The sequence below is a fragment of the Semicossyphus pulcher genome, unplaced genomic scaffold (genome assembly GCF_022749685.1).
Source record: "Semicossyphus pulcher isolate SPU_LCO1_2020_fin unplaced genomic scaffold, fSemPul1.0.p SCAF_14, whole genome shotgun sequence".
In the NCBI taxonomy this organism is placed as follows: Eukaryota; Metazoa; Chordata; class Actinopteri; order Labriformes; family Labridae; genus Semicossyphus; species Semicossyphus pulcher.
The window spans coordinates 27,087,018-27,099,562 of record NW_027211648.1 but is presented as its reverse complement, the minus strand read 5'-3'; the positions used below and the strand labels follow the sequence as shown (position 1 = coordinate 27,099,562).

The 12,545-nt window shown below is 41.9% G+C and overlaps 1 protein-coding gene across 1 annotated transcript in view; it reads right to left on the bottom strand.

Annotated features, from left to right (window-relative positions):
• LOC138590920 (NACHT, LRR and PYD domains-containing protein 12-like) overlaps window positions 1–11,987 on the bottom strand; it is a 29,744-nt gene extending 17,757 nt beyond the window's left edge. Inside the window, exons 1-6 of the mRNA XM_069661358.1 lie at window positions 11,954–11,987; window positions 11,505–11,666; window positions 10,567–10,686; window positions 9,415–9,650; window positions 4,192–4,661; window positions 2,861–4,077 (exon numbers count right to left, since the gene is read on the bottom strand). Of these exons, the coding sequence (XP_069517459.1) occupies window positions 2,861–4,077; window positions 4,192–4,661; window positions 9,415–9,650; window positions 10,567–10,686; window positions 11,505–11,629 (2,168 nt within the window). The 5' untranslated portion in view covers window positions 11,630–11,666; window positions 11,954–11,987. The remainder of the gene's footprint in view (window positions 1–2,860; window positions 4,078–4,191; window positions 4,662–9,414; window positions 9,651–10,566; window positions 10,687–11,504; window positions 11,667–11,953) is intronic.
• Between the last annotated feature and the right edge of the window lie 558 nt (window positions 11,988–12,545).

Here is a 12,545-nt window from a genome sequence, read left to right as displayed (position 1 = left end):
CTCTTTTAGTGTTTCTAAAACCATTCTATGTTCCTTTTATCATTCTTTTATTGAGAGTCTTTTAACATTCTCTTTTATCTGCTGGTTCAATGGTCTGTCAGTGAAGGACAAGAACAGTCTGAATCAGATCGTCAGAGTCTGCTCCAAGATGATTGGAGTCCAGCTCACAGACCTGAGTGAGCTCTGGAAGAAACGTGTGGTCCAGAAAGCAAAATGCATCCTGAAGCAGGGAGACCATGTCATGTCCAGTGAATTTACTGTAATGCCCTCAGGGCGGCGCTACTATGCCCCCCTGAGGAAGACAAATCGTTACTCTAATTCTTTTATCCCTTCAGTTATTAGGCTGATGAATGCCAATGATGAGTAGATTTGTGCTTTGTGGTTCTTATTTATTTACTTATTTATTTACTTATTTTATCTTTATCCTATTAACTCATTCTTCCGTGTTGGAATATTTTTTTCGCATATTTGCACATGTACAAGACATCGCTGCTGGGGAAACCATGAGTTGAACTGATTCACTGACAACTGAGAGTTGAGTGTCAGAGTTGTATGTACAATGAATGATTGTTGTATGTGTTGTGCTTTTTCTTTTTTTTCTAACTTATTGAACTGGGAGCTGTAAACTGAATTGCCCGTATGGGATAAATAAAGTTTTCTGAACTGAACTGAACTGATAATAAAGCTTAAAGCTCTCGTCCCTTCGTTATTATCAAACTTCAAACTAACTGACAGCCAGACTGTGCACACGGGATCTCGTCTGCGCAGTTTAGATGCTGTTACATGCGCTCCCCCTACTGGCTATTTGTGTTTAGGTCTGTACTCACCCTGCTAATTCTTTCAGGTGTTGGTGATCCACCTGATTTGGAGGAGAGACCATAAAAGGGAGGGGCAGAAAACACGACGCTCTCTTCCTCTCTTCTGATGGTTTCACAGCAGCAGCAGGAGTAGCTGGAGCTAATTATTTTCTGATGGGACCGGTAGTCTAGTTTTCGGTTTTGTTTCTTCACTAGGGTTTAGTTTTTGATCAGGTTTAGGGAAGAAGGAAAGACACCAGATCCTACGGCCCTTTGTGGGCTGGTCTGAGTGTCTTTTGCTTGGTTTGGCCGGCCCATCAGTATTTGTTTAGGTTTGATTTTGAAATGGGTTGTTTTGTGAGTTATTGTGATTTTTAATAAATAAATTCTTCTTGTTTTTTGGCAACTACTCTGACTCTTTATTATGTTTGGCCTCTTTGATTTGGAAGCCTTTGGTGAGGTCGTAACAGATGCGCAGAGGGTAGAAACAGCGTTGCTCTGAAGGCAAGCTGTCTTTGGCTGATTACTGTGATTTTAACATGAGTTTGTTGTTCACAATGTTTCGCTCTGTATGAGAAAGATAATGCTTCCTAATGCTTCCCTTCACTGTGTGTGCTGCTCTGCTCAGCTGTGACGCGCACTCTGGCAGCGATAGGGACGTCCTCATTTCCCATCATGCCTGCTGCCTAGTGCTGACTGAGCAGTTTAAGTTGTTAAGTTTGCTATTTATGTTCCAAAACACAAAAAATAATTTTTGTTACTGTAATGTGTCTGTTCAGAACATATGTTTTGCATATGGCATATGTTAGTAATTGTCACTTTTGTGCTGGTTTATAGTTGTAACCACAAGTGATGAGGCTTTTACATTTGTTGACTTCAGCTGTATTTTAATGACAAGCACAAAGACCAAACTCTAGCTCTCATGCTGTCAAAATTATTAAAGCGTCCTTTACCTGTCAGGAGGTAACATGGCTTTCTCCTAGAGCACTGTTAAAATTGAAGTCATTCATATCGGAGAACCTGTACGCCAATATCGATATATCTGCGAATGTCAGCCGATTAAATCCGCTGACTGATAAATCAGTCGGGCTGTAGTCACCACTTCAGTCCGTGATCACCCTCTCCCCCTCTCACCGCTGCAAGTCTGCATCACAGTTTTTATTATATGATGTTTTTTGAAGTGTAATGAAGGTGAATGAGGCTCCATGTATATTAACAGGGCCAAAGGCTGCAATATATTTAATCAGAGTACCCCTCCCCCAATGAAAAACCTTTCCATTTTCAGCGTGGACGTCATCAATTACGTTGACTACTCGCCGCAGCCCTAGATATAAGTTTACAAAGTGCTTTGAAAACAGAAATACTTGATATATACAGAGCATCACAAAACAAAATAAAGTGCACTGTAGAAATAGAAAAAATAAAGTGGAGTGTGTTTGGTCCCCGAACATCCTCTGTCCTCACTTTGAAATGGATCCAAAACCAGTAACAGAAACATGACAGAAATAACTGCATGAAAGAAATTCTCTCTGTCTTCAGAAATCTGCTTTAGAAAATGAAACAGAACTTATTTGAAACTTTTAACAATAGTGGTTATAGTCAGTGATTATATAGCACACCTTGTAGAATCTACTCATGTAGTAATAACTTTACTGATAACTGTTAAATACTGTTATATGTTGTGATTAAATGCTGCTGTGATAAAACCTCAACAACAAACTCTTAAATCCTTCATGTGTTTAAACAGGTTTGCATGTTGCCTTCATGAACCAATGCTGTATAGTAAAACAGTCAAATGTAACACATATTAGAAATAAATAGAACAGCTTTTCTTTCATGAACTTAACAGCTAGAAACAAAACTGACTGAAAAACAACATTTTTGCATTGAAAACTTCTGAAACAGCTCAAGAACGTCAGTGACAGAATACAAAAGACAATAGATTTATGAATAAACAAGTGGAACAGTATTTTAAGAGTAATGATAATTCTATAGTGTTGATATCTGAAGAACTAAACGACTTATTAACCCTGATTTAAAATGTGAATCACATCTGGACTTACCGAGCCTTTCTGCAGTTCCTCACAGCTGGAATCAGTCTCTGTCTTCCCTGCCGTGATGTGTTATACTTCTGCAGGTCCAACTCATCCAGAACCTCCTCTGACATCTGCAGCATGTAGGCCAGAGCAGAGCAGTGGATCTCAGAGAGTTCTTTCTCTGATCTGTTCTCTGACTTCAGGAACTCTTGGATCTCCTGATGTACTGAGTGGTCGTTCATCTCAGTCAGACAGTGGAAGATGTTGATGCTTCTGTCAGGAGAGATCTTACCAGTGTTCATCTCCTTCAGGTTGTTGATGACTCTCTGGATGATTTCTGGACTGTTGCCTGTCCGGCCCAGCAGGCCTCCTAAGAGTCTCTGGTTGGACTTCAGAGAGAGGCCATGAAGGAAGCGAACAAACATGTCCAGGTGACCACTCTTACTTTGAAGGGATTTCCTCATGGCGCGCCTCAGAACGTCATCCAGGGATGAGAACTGTCTATCATAGATGTCTATGTTCTCTTTTAGGAAAGCCTTCAGTACTTGTGTGTTGCTGTTTGTGTAACAGTGGAACATGTAGACTGCAGCCAGAAACTCTTGAACGCTCAGATGAACAAAGCAGTAGACTGTTTTCTGGAAGATCACACACTCTCTTTTAAAGATCTCAGTACAAACTCCTGAGTACACCGAGGCCTCTGTGACATCCAGACCATAGCGCTCCAGGTCTTCTTGGTAGAACATGATGTTTCCTGTCTCCAGATGTTCAAACGCCAGCCTCCCCAGCTTCAGAAGAACTTCCCTGTCAGCCTCCATCAGCTCCTGAGGACTCACCTGATGTCCCTCATCATACTTCTGCTTCTTCCTCTTGGTCTGAACCAGCAGGAAGTGTGAGTACATGTCAGTCAGGGTCTTGGGCAGCTCTCCTCTCTGGCCTGTGGTCAACATGTGCTCCAGAACTGTCGCAGTGATCCAGCAGAAGACTGGGATTAGACACATGATGTGGAGGCTCCTGGATGTCTTCATGTGTGAGATGATTCTGCTGGACAGCTCTTCATCACTGAATCTCCTCCTGAAGTACTCCTCCTTCTGGGAGTCAGTGAAGCCTCGGACTTCTGTTAACCTGTCAACACACGTAGGAGGGATCTGATTGGCTGCTGCAGGTCGGGAAGTTATCCAGACGAGAGCCTTGGGAAGCAGATTCCCCTCGATGAGATTTATCAACAGGACGTTGACTGATGACTCCTGTGAGACGTCAGACACAACCTGATTGTTGGTGAAGTCCAGTGAAAGCCTGCTTTCATCCAGGCCGTCAAAGATGAACAACAGTTTACAGACAGCGAGCGTCTCTGCTGTGACCTTCTGTAATGCTGGATGGAAAACATGGAGCAGCTTGAGAAGACTGTACTGCTCGTCTTTGATCAAGTTCAGCTCCCTGAAGGAAAGCAGAATCAACAGACTGACATCTTGGTTTTCCGAGCCCTCTGCCCAGTACAGAGTGAACTTCTGCACTGAGAAGGTTTTTCCAACACCAGCGACGCCGTTCGTCAGGACCACTCTGATGTCTCTCTGTTGGTCAGGTAAGGATTTAAAGATTTCGTGGCACTTGATTGGAGTGTCATGGAGGGTCTTCATCTTTGAAGCTGTCTCAAGCTGTCTAACCTCATGTTGGGTGTTAACCTCTTCACTGTGTCCCTCAGTGATGTAGAGCTCAGTGTAGATTCTTTTGAGGAGGGTTCCACTTCCTGGTTCATCAGTTCCTTCAGTCACACGTTCACATCTCCTCCTCAGACTGATCTTATGTTGATCGAAAACCTCCTGCTGACCACCTTTCACAAAACAGAGAACAAAATGAGACGAAACAAGAACATTTGACAATCTGGTGATTATCTTGTTACTAAAAAAGATCAATATAAGAAAATATAAAGTGTTAAAGTTGAGTCCAAATCAGCCTCTGACTGTGTGTCAGTGAACGTGTTTGATTGACAGCAGAGAGAACAGGTTGATCCTCAGCAGCTCGTCTGCAGCGCTTCATCTAAACAGCTCACTGTGGCTGTTTCTTCATCACTGCAATATTTAAAACTGATGCACTGATAAAATCATGCAGACGATGTTCACATCTTGTTGTGTAGACCTTCTTTGAATGATTGGAACCACTAACAAAGCACTGACAATCTCTGTAACAAATACACTACATTTCCTATAGCTGCTGCAAAATAAAATCCTCCCGCTGGTAGGGCTGTCGCGGTGAAGGAATTTACCCTGCGGTGATTTAGGACGGCTCAACCGAGCGGTATGCGGTTGTAGCGTGGTATCAGGATAGGCCTGATCCAGGCCTGACCTGGTCACTTGACCCCACCGGGAAGAGAGCTAGACCACTAGCTCTGTTCTGGGGACCAATAAATTAAAGATTGTGTCCACAGGGGAAACTTTATAACTCTTCGTCTGCAGGACCAACATTCCACAGACACCAGATGAAGGACGTCATCTGATAAACCGTGGGATTACGGTCGGTTAATGTTTGTCTTAGTTGATTAGCTGTGGGGAAATAAGGAACCACATGCTTTGATCCAGGGACAGTGGATCAACAGAAACAACTCACACTCCAGAGCCCTGGGGAGAAGAAAGAGTTTTGGAGCATCCATTTGTTCCCCCCCCCCCCCCCAACACCCCTCTCTCTGCCGGACCTGCAGACAGGCAGGGGAAGGGGGGGTGAGACTGAGACAAAGGGATGTTGATTCAGTCAGGACATCTATTAATGAATTTAGCAAAGTTGTGTGTCTGTGAATACATATATGCCCTACAAGTATATATGTATATACATATATATATAGATCCAGGTGTCACATTCACACGGAAATGCATAAAGACTGTGGAAGGTTGCTATGTGTTGATCTGGACATTCATCATTAACTTGTACTTTTATCCTCAGGAATCTGCCATGTAACCTCATTCTGTGTATTTTCATCCTGTGGTGTTTGGAGTCTATGTGCAGCTGAGAATCCAGAGGTATTACATGTTGGGAGGTTAGATGGATAAGGATAACTACTTTGGGGTAAAAATAAGTAGTTTAATAAGTAGAGAAAGTCTCAGATATGAGGAGTGGTCAAACTCGCGCCATTGCCCGGACGCCCCCCCGGGGAGGGGAGACCCTTTAAATGAGAGGTGACAACTTCTCTCGTTCTCTTGCTTCTTCCCTTCTTGTGCTACACCCTGCGTCCCGGCCGCTGACGAGCGCCTCCGCCTCCCCCTTCCTCCGTAACTTCTTCCCTTTCCCCTTTTTAAGTTTTTGCCCGAGAGTAGGCCCAGAACCTGCGTGCACTCTGCCATGCTGAAGACCTCGCGTGTCCATATTGCTCCAGCATTAGATCTGACTGCTCAAAATACAGACTCTAGCTCTCCCGGTGCTCAAGCCCCGGTACTCGGACAGAATCTCAGTCCCGAACCCAGAAGACGCATTCAGCCTCCATCCGGCTCAGGCCGCAACGTGGGACTGACCAGCACGTCATCATCCAGAGAGGACGAACCGGCCGTGCGGCGCCGCTCCGAGGGAACCCGGGTACAAGCCCCGGCATCAGAAGCTCCGAACCACTCCAACCTGACGCTCTCCACACGCCTCATCAGCAACGCGGTTGACCCTCCTCACCCTCCGAGTAGGTCTAACTTTGGTTTTACTGTATATTGGGGTTGATGCTTTAGTCACAGATTTGTTAGGAAGGTTAGGATAAGGTTTTGGGCGATATACCTCCTAATATCTCAGCTGCTACACTTCACTCCTTTGAACAGGTTTCAATCCATCTTTCATCCTATTCATCCTGTTATTAATCATTTCACGTTCATCACCATATTTAGTTATCTCATGTATGTTTAGTAGTATTAGTCAATAAATTCTCCATTTATAAAGTACTGATTCAAGTGTCTTTGTGTGTGTGAAGTACTAAGCCTCTGTACACCGCGAAACGAACTCAATTCTAAACTGTAGCAACCTTCAGATTATGAGACTGAATTAAACAATTAGGTAACTAATTATATGTTTTCCCTGTTTTGTCAAAATTGGGTGGTGCCCCGTTAAATACCTATGATAGGTTAAGTCTTTTAATTAACTTTAAAGTTAACTTCTCGTCAATATAGAGTGCAGGCATTCTATGACGAGTTTAATTAATTATTAAATAATTAATCGACCGATTTACGCTACACGGTATTACCGCCATGTATCTTTTGTGTTTTTATTTATGCTGATTTTAGTAAAGTATAAGTAAGCTTTATTGTCAGGCTATTGTTACTTCTATTGTTGCTTGTTAAATGACGAAGATTACACAGTTTTAACACTAATTAAATACTTAAATGCAAATTATATATATTTTGGTGCAAAACTCTTGGACAGCAAAGATGGGGACAACTATAAAAATGTTGATTTAAACCAGTAAGAATGTTTACCTTTATACAAAATTGGGCCATCGACTACATTTTGATTGGACATCACTAATTTGATCGTTATCTGCGTGACAGCAGGTCTAACTACTGCACTGAGAGAGAGGGAGAGACCCCTGTTTGAATAATGACTTAGGAGTGCTCTGCAGACATGTAGGTCTGTGAAGCTGGCTCAGCATATCAGTATATGCTTTGTTTGTTGTTTAATGCATACAGTACACCATAAAAATGTTGCTTGAGAGAAGCAGAAAACACACTGATCAGTGGCAGCTGGCCAACAGAGGGCGCTAGGGCGCCGTCCCACCACTCCCGACGTCCTAGACCTCCACTGGACAAGACTTTACATTAATTGGTCATTTATTTTTATTTTCTAACTTTTTTTATTAGCAAGGTAAGTATTACATGTTGGTGAATAAAGTGTATAATCTGCAATAAAATGTAGATTCAAAATGTTTACGTTGTCTAAAGTTACTGATAGGTCACGTGTTTCCGGCCTGGGGCGCAAGAATCTTTGTCCGTTAACTCTCGTTATAAGTTGCACATGCGCAGTTTGCTCCTCGTCAATACAAGAGATAGGAGTAGACAGGGCGCACATCACCAGCGCCCTGACAGCATTTGTCCATCTAGCAGCAGCTGCTGAAACCACCAACCACTAGGTGGCAGGTAAAAGAGAGCGAGCACGAGTACGAGTCATAAATTGGGTCAGAATTAGTCGGACTCGTTGACGTTCAGTGTATTAGACTGAGATTAAGACAGGCACGGCAGTGTAGTGTCAGCTAGGTACAGTATAATGGCGAAAGAAAATACTGTGATGTCACTGAAAGATGTGTCTCAGCAGCAGCTGGCCAAGAAACGCTGCACACTGGGCCCAGGTGAACTTCAGAGGCTACCTACAGAGGTGAGATAGCAGCTGTGTGGTGTTGGTCTTTTATTGTTGTTATTGGTGTTTGTTTTTAATCGTAGTAGTGCTGTCTTGTCAGAAAAGTGGGCAACAGTAGACCCAAAATGATGTAATAGTCTAGTTTCAAGGATTCTTCATTTGTCATGTGCACAGAGATGCAAAGTAAAACATGCGGTGAAATAAAGGAGATGCTCAGTTACTGTGTATCAAAGGGATCAATAACATAACAATGAGATCAGCAAATAGAAAAGATAAAATAGAGTACAATGAAATAATATAAAATTACTAATGCAAGATGAAGTGTCTCAGTATGGAGTCAGGCCACCACAAGCCTCCAGAACAGCTTCAGTGCTCCTTGTCAAATCTCTTTATATAAACACAGGGGGGATAAACGGTGCTTCACTGCTCATACTGGATAATATTTAGCCTAAGTTTATTAAGTTTACACATTTTATTTCATTTTCAGTTGATTTATTGAACATGGGGTTTCAAGTAGGCAAGCTATGATATTAAAAAGTCGTCACATCACCGTGGTATTGCGGTACTGCGGTCACCGTGACAACCCTACCCGCTGGTTTGCTGATGGAGAACTTTCATGTGAATAAAATGTGTTGCTGAGCGGTTCATTGTAACAACAGACTGTCTAAGAGGTCTGTGTAGACAACACCTGGCTTGTTAGCTGAGCTTGTTATCTAAATAACCAAGTCATGAATTAGCTTTGGCATAACTGTATAACTTTAATCATTTACTGTTTGCCAATCCCTCCCTCCTCTTCAGTTCCCCCCTCTCGTCCAAATACGGTCACTTCTGTATCCAAAAACCAAGATGTTGAAGGAAAATAAACTAAAGGCCTCAAAACTGTTGTCCACAAACAAAAGCGGTGACATCACAGGGGCTACGTCCCTCTGCTTATATACAGTCTATGGTGAACAGCAGCAGTTTAAAAGTTCTTCCTGATGGAGAACAAGCAGCATGCTGATATTTTAAGCAAAGACAGGGGGCGCTACAATAAAATCACAACATGTTAAATACAAATTTGTTTTGGGTTCAGATTTTTCCTCAAAGGAGAACACGGGACGAGTGACACAGAGCAGATATGTATGCTGGAGCAGAACACATCAGTTCATTTGTAATGGTATTTATAAAGATCTTAATGTTGGTGCTGAATGACACAACAAATGTCTCTGTATTAAAACAACAAGCCGTGTTTTCAGACACGATGACATCAGCAGACTGATGGACGGTCTTACTTTGTAAAGTGCTGGTCTCACTGGCTGTCTGCAGTCCAGGTGTTGTTCTGGATCTTTTTCCACACTGGGGACAGGAGGAGTCTCCTGATGAACCAGACTGGTCCCAGTATGAGGTGAGGCACTGTCTGCAGAACCAGTGTCCACAGCTGGTAGAGACTGGATCCTTCAGGACGTCCTGACACACAGCACAGCAGGACGGCTGCTCCTCCACAGAAACATGACTCCTCTTCTTCCCTCTGTGAACACATTTCTTCATGACTAAAATGATTTGTTGAATTTGGTAGAAAAATATCACCATGTGATCGACACAGTCTAGAAGCTGTGATAGCTCACAGAGAGCAGTAAAAGTGTTTGTCATTAATTAACTGCTTTCCTATCAGACAGTCTTATTAAACATTGTGTGATCTGCCTGTAGTTTGTTATTAATACAAACTCAACACTTCCTGCAGCTGCTTCACAGTAAAAGCCTTCCATTAAAGACAGCTGATTATGTGCTTCACTGTTTTACAGTCACTGTGGGCGGCTCAGCTTGAGTCAGTGATGTTTGAACTGAGGTCAGAAGTGGCCTAAATTAAACTGAGGTGGAGCAGCAGGCTCAGACACACAGCATGTCACAGAGGTGTCACAGGTTCAAGTCCAGACAGGTGCCTTTGTTTCAGTCTCTTTATGTCTTCTGTAGTACTATCACAAATACAATGATGTCAGTGTGCTGCAGTGTTTCATATGAGATGTTTGTGTCTTTCTCTCTAGTTGAACAACAACACTCACTGAGTCTCAGAGCCTGCTGTGCTCCTCATCCTGAATAAACACATTTAAACACATGAAGTCTTTTCTTTACGTTTTCTAACCACATTGTAACTGCAACAAGTTTCTGATTGTTCCTCCTGTTCTTACTTTATTTACATATATCCCAGCATGCAATGAAAGTAACACTTCATAACACAGAAAACTCAGCAATAATTATCACTAAATTATTATTTGATGATATGATTATATTATTCTCAAACTCAGAATATATCCACCTTAGTTTGAAACAGTTTCTGCAGTAATAACTCTGCACCATGAATATAAATCTATTAGCAAAACATTTAGTATTCATCCTCAATGCATCGTCGTCTGTCAGGTCAGTTTACAGTAACAACAGTCTCTTACTTTGTGTCTGAGGGTCCAGGTTCATTACTGAAGGACGGAGGAGGACTTTTGGACCGGTCACTCTTCAGAGACAGACAGCTGGATACTGCAGACTCTGCTCTCTGTCTGTTGGGCTGAACTCTGCAACACACAAGATGTTTTTATTTATATCACATGAGTCCTTGATAAAATCTCCAATTCTACTGCTGCTGTTGATAAATAGGAGATTGAAAGGTTTGTATTATTCTTCTTAGATTAGTTGACAGCTGTTTAAGGTGACTGACAGCTGTCACTGATACTAAGAGGAACAAATGAACTGAAATGAATCATATAAATGTTTTGTTGTATAACAGTAACAACAGTTATAATAATTGTTTCACCTCAGCAGTAGATAACAGTTTACTCTGTCCACTAGTTAGAGTACATCTTTTCTCCAGATGGCAACTGACAGCAGCCATTTAGTGTCCTGATAACATTTCGTCACCATGTTTTACACAAGCAGTGAGTTAAAGATAAGACAAGTCAACTGTCCCAGAGGGAAGTTCACCCTGGGTAACAGAGCTGCACACAGACACAGCTGCAAACAACTTTAAACTACATGTAACCAACAGTCGTACACTAAAGACAAAACAACAAACCAGAAAAATAAATATCATAAAGATATGTTTAATACTGCACAAACCAACACAATATTCTGAGTAAAAACATAAAAAATTAATGAAACATTTGAAGCAGATTTTGAACAGTAATGAATCCTATATTTTCTGGAGGTATAAATTAAATGGAGATTTCAAGTGTTTTCCTGCAGGAAAATCATCAGAAGTTTGTGGATATAAAACAGTTTTTTTTGTAGAACAGTTTCTGCATCATTAATATAAATCTATTAGCAAAGCATCTAGTACTCATCCTCAATGCATCGTCGTCTGTCAGGTCAGTTTACAGTCACAACAGTCTCTTACTTTGTGTCTGAGGGTCCAGGTTCATTACTGAAGAGTGGAGTTAGATCTCTGGACCGGTCACTCTTCAGAGACAGAGGAGACAGAGACTCTGCTCTGTCCTCCTCTTCCTCCACACAAACACTCATCTTATTGAGAAAAACACGTCTGTTCAAGGGTCACACGCTAGAATGAGAGAACAGGAAGTAACACACACACACACACACACACACAGTATACAGTTTAATAAAACCAGTCAGCGCTCCACCTGTTCAGTGTTCTTTATATCTCTGCTTGTTTTCGTGAGTTACTGACGGTTTAATGTAACTTATTCAGCCAATCAACACTTTGTGTCCACAGATGAAACAAACTTTCGAGTTTACTCGAAGTTCTCTTTCCTCTACAGTCCACAGGTGGAAAAGTGACTCAGAGACTTTAACAGTCAAATGATACAAATGTTTATTAACACTCACCCTGCCTCAGCCTTCAGTTTTGTCTCCTGCGCCATCAATTCAAAATGGTGGAGTCTGCTCCGTCGTGAAGTGACTGAACACTTTCACTTTCATGTTCCAGCCCTGTTGAGCCTGTATCCCGTGATCAGGTTGCTCCTCCCCTCTCCGTTTACAGGAAATATGGTGAGTCGATGATGTTTCATGAACACACTTCAAAGCTGCCTCAGAAAGACGTGTTCAGAATAGAGTTGAAATCTTTCACACAACATTAAAAGAAGGCATAGGTGATCAATTTAAGAACCGTGCACTGAACTGGATGAAAGACTTGAAGCTGATAATTCATGGAATGATGAATGGAAAAATACTCGCTGTACTGAAAACAAACAAATGCAACTTAAAATACTAAACAGATATTATTACATTCCTTCACAGTGGTGCAAAATGGGCGTAAGAGATGATGGTAAATGTGTTAAATGTGGTGCTACTGAAGGAACTCTGCATGTTCTGCTGTGGGAGTGCAAAGAGTTAAAGATCTTTGGGATGGCGTTACAAAGCAAACGACAACTTACATCAATATTGACGTTCCACTCACACCAGAGTCATGTATACTGGG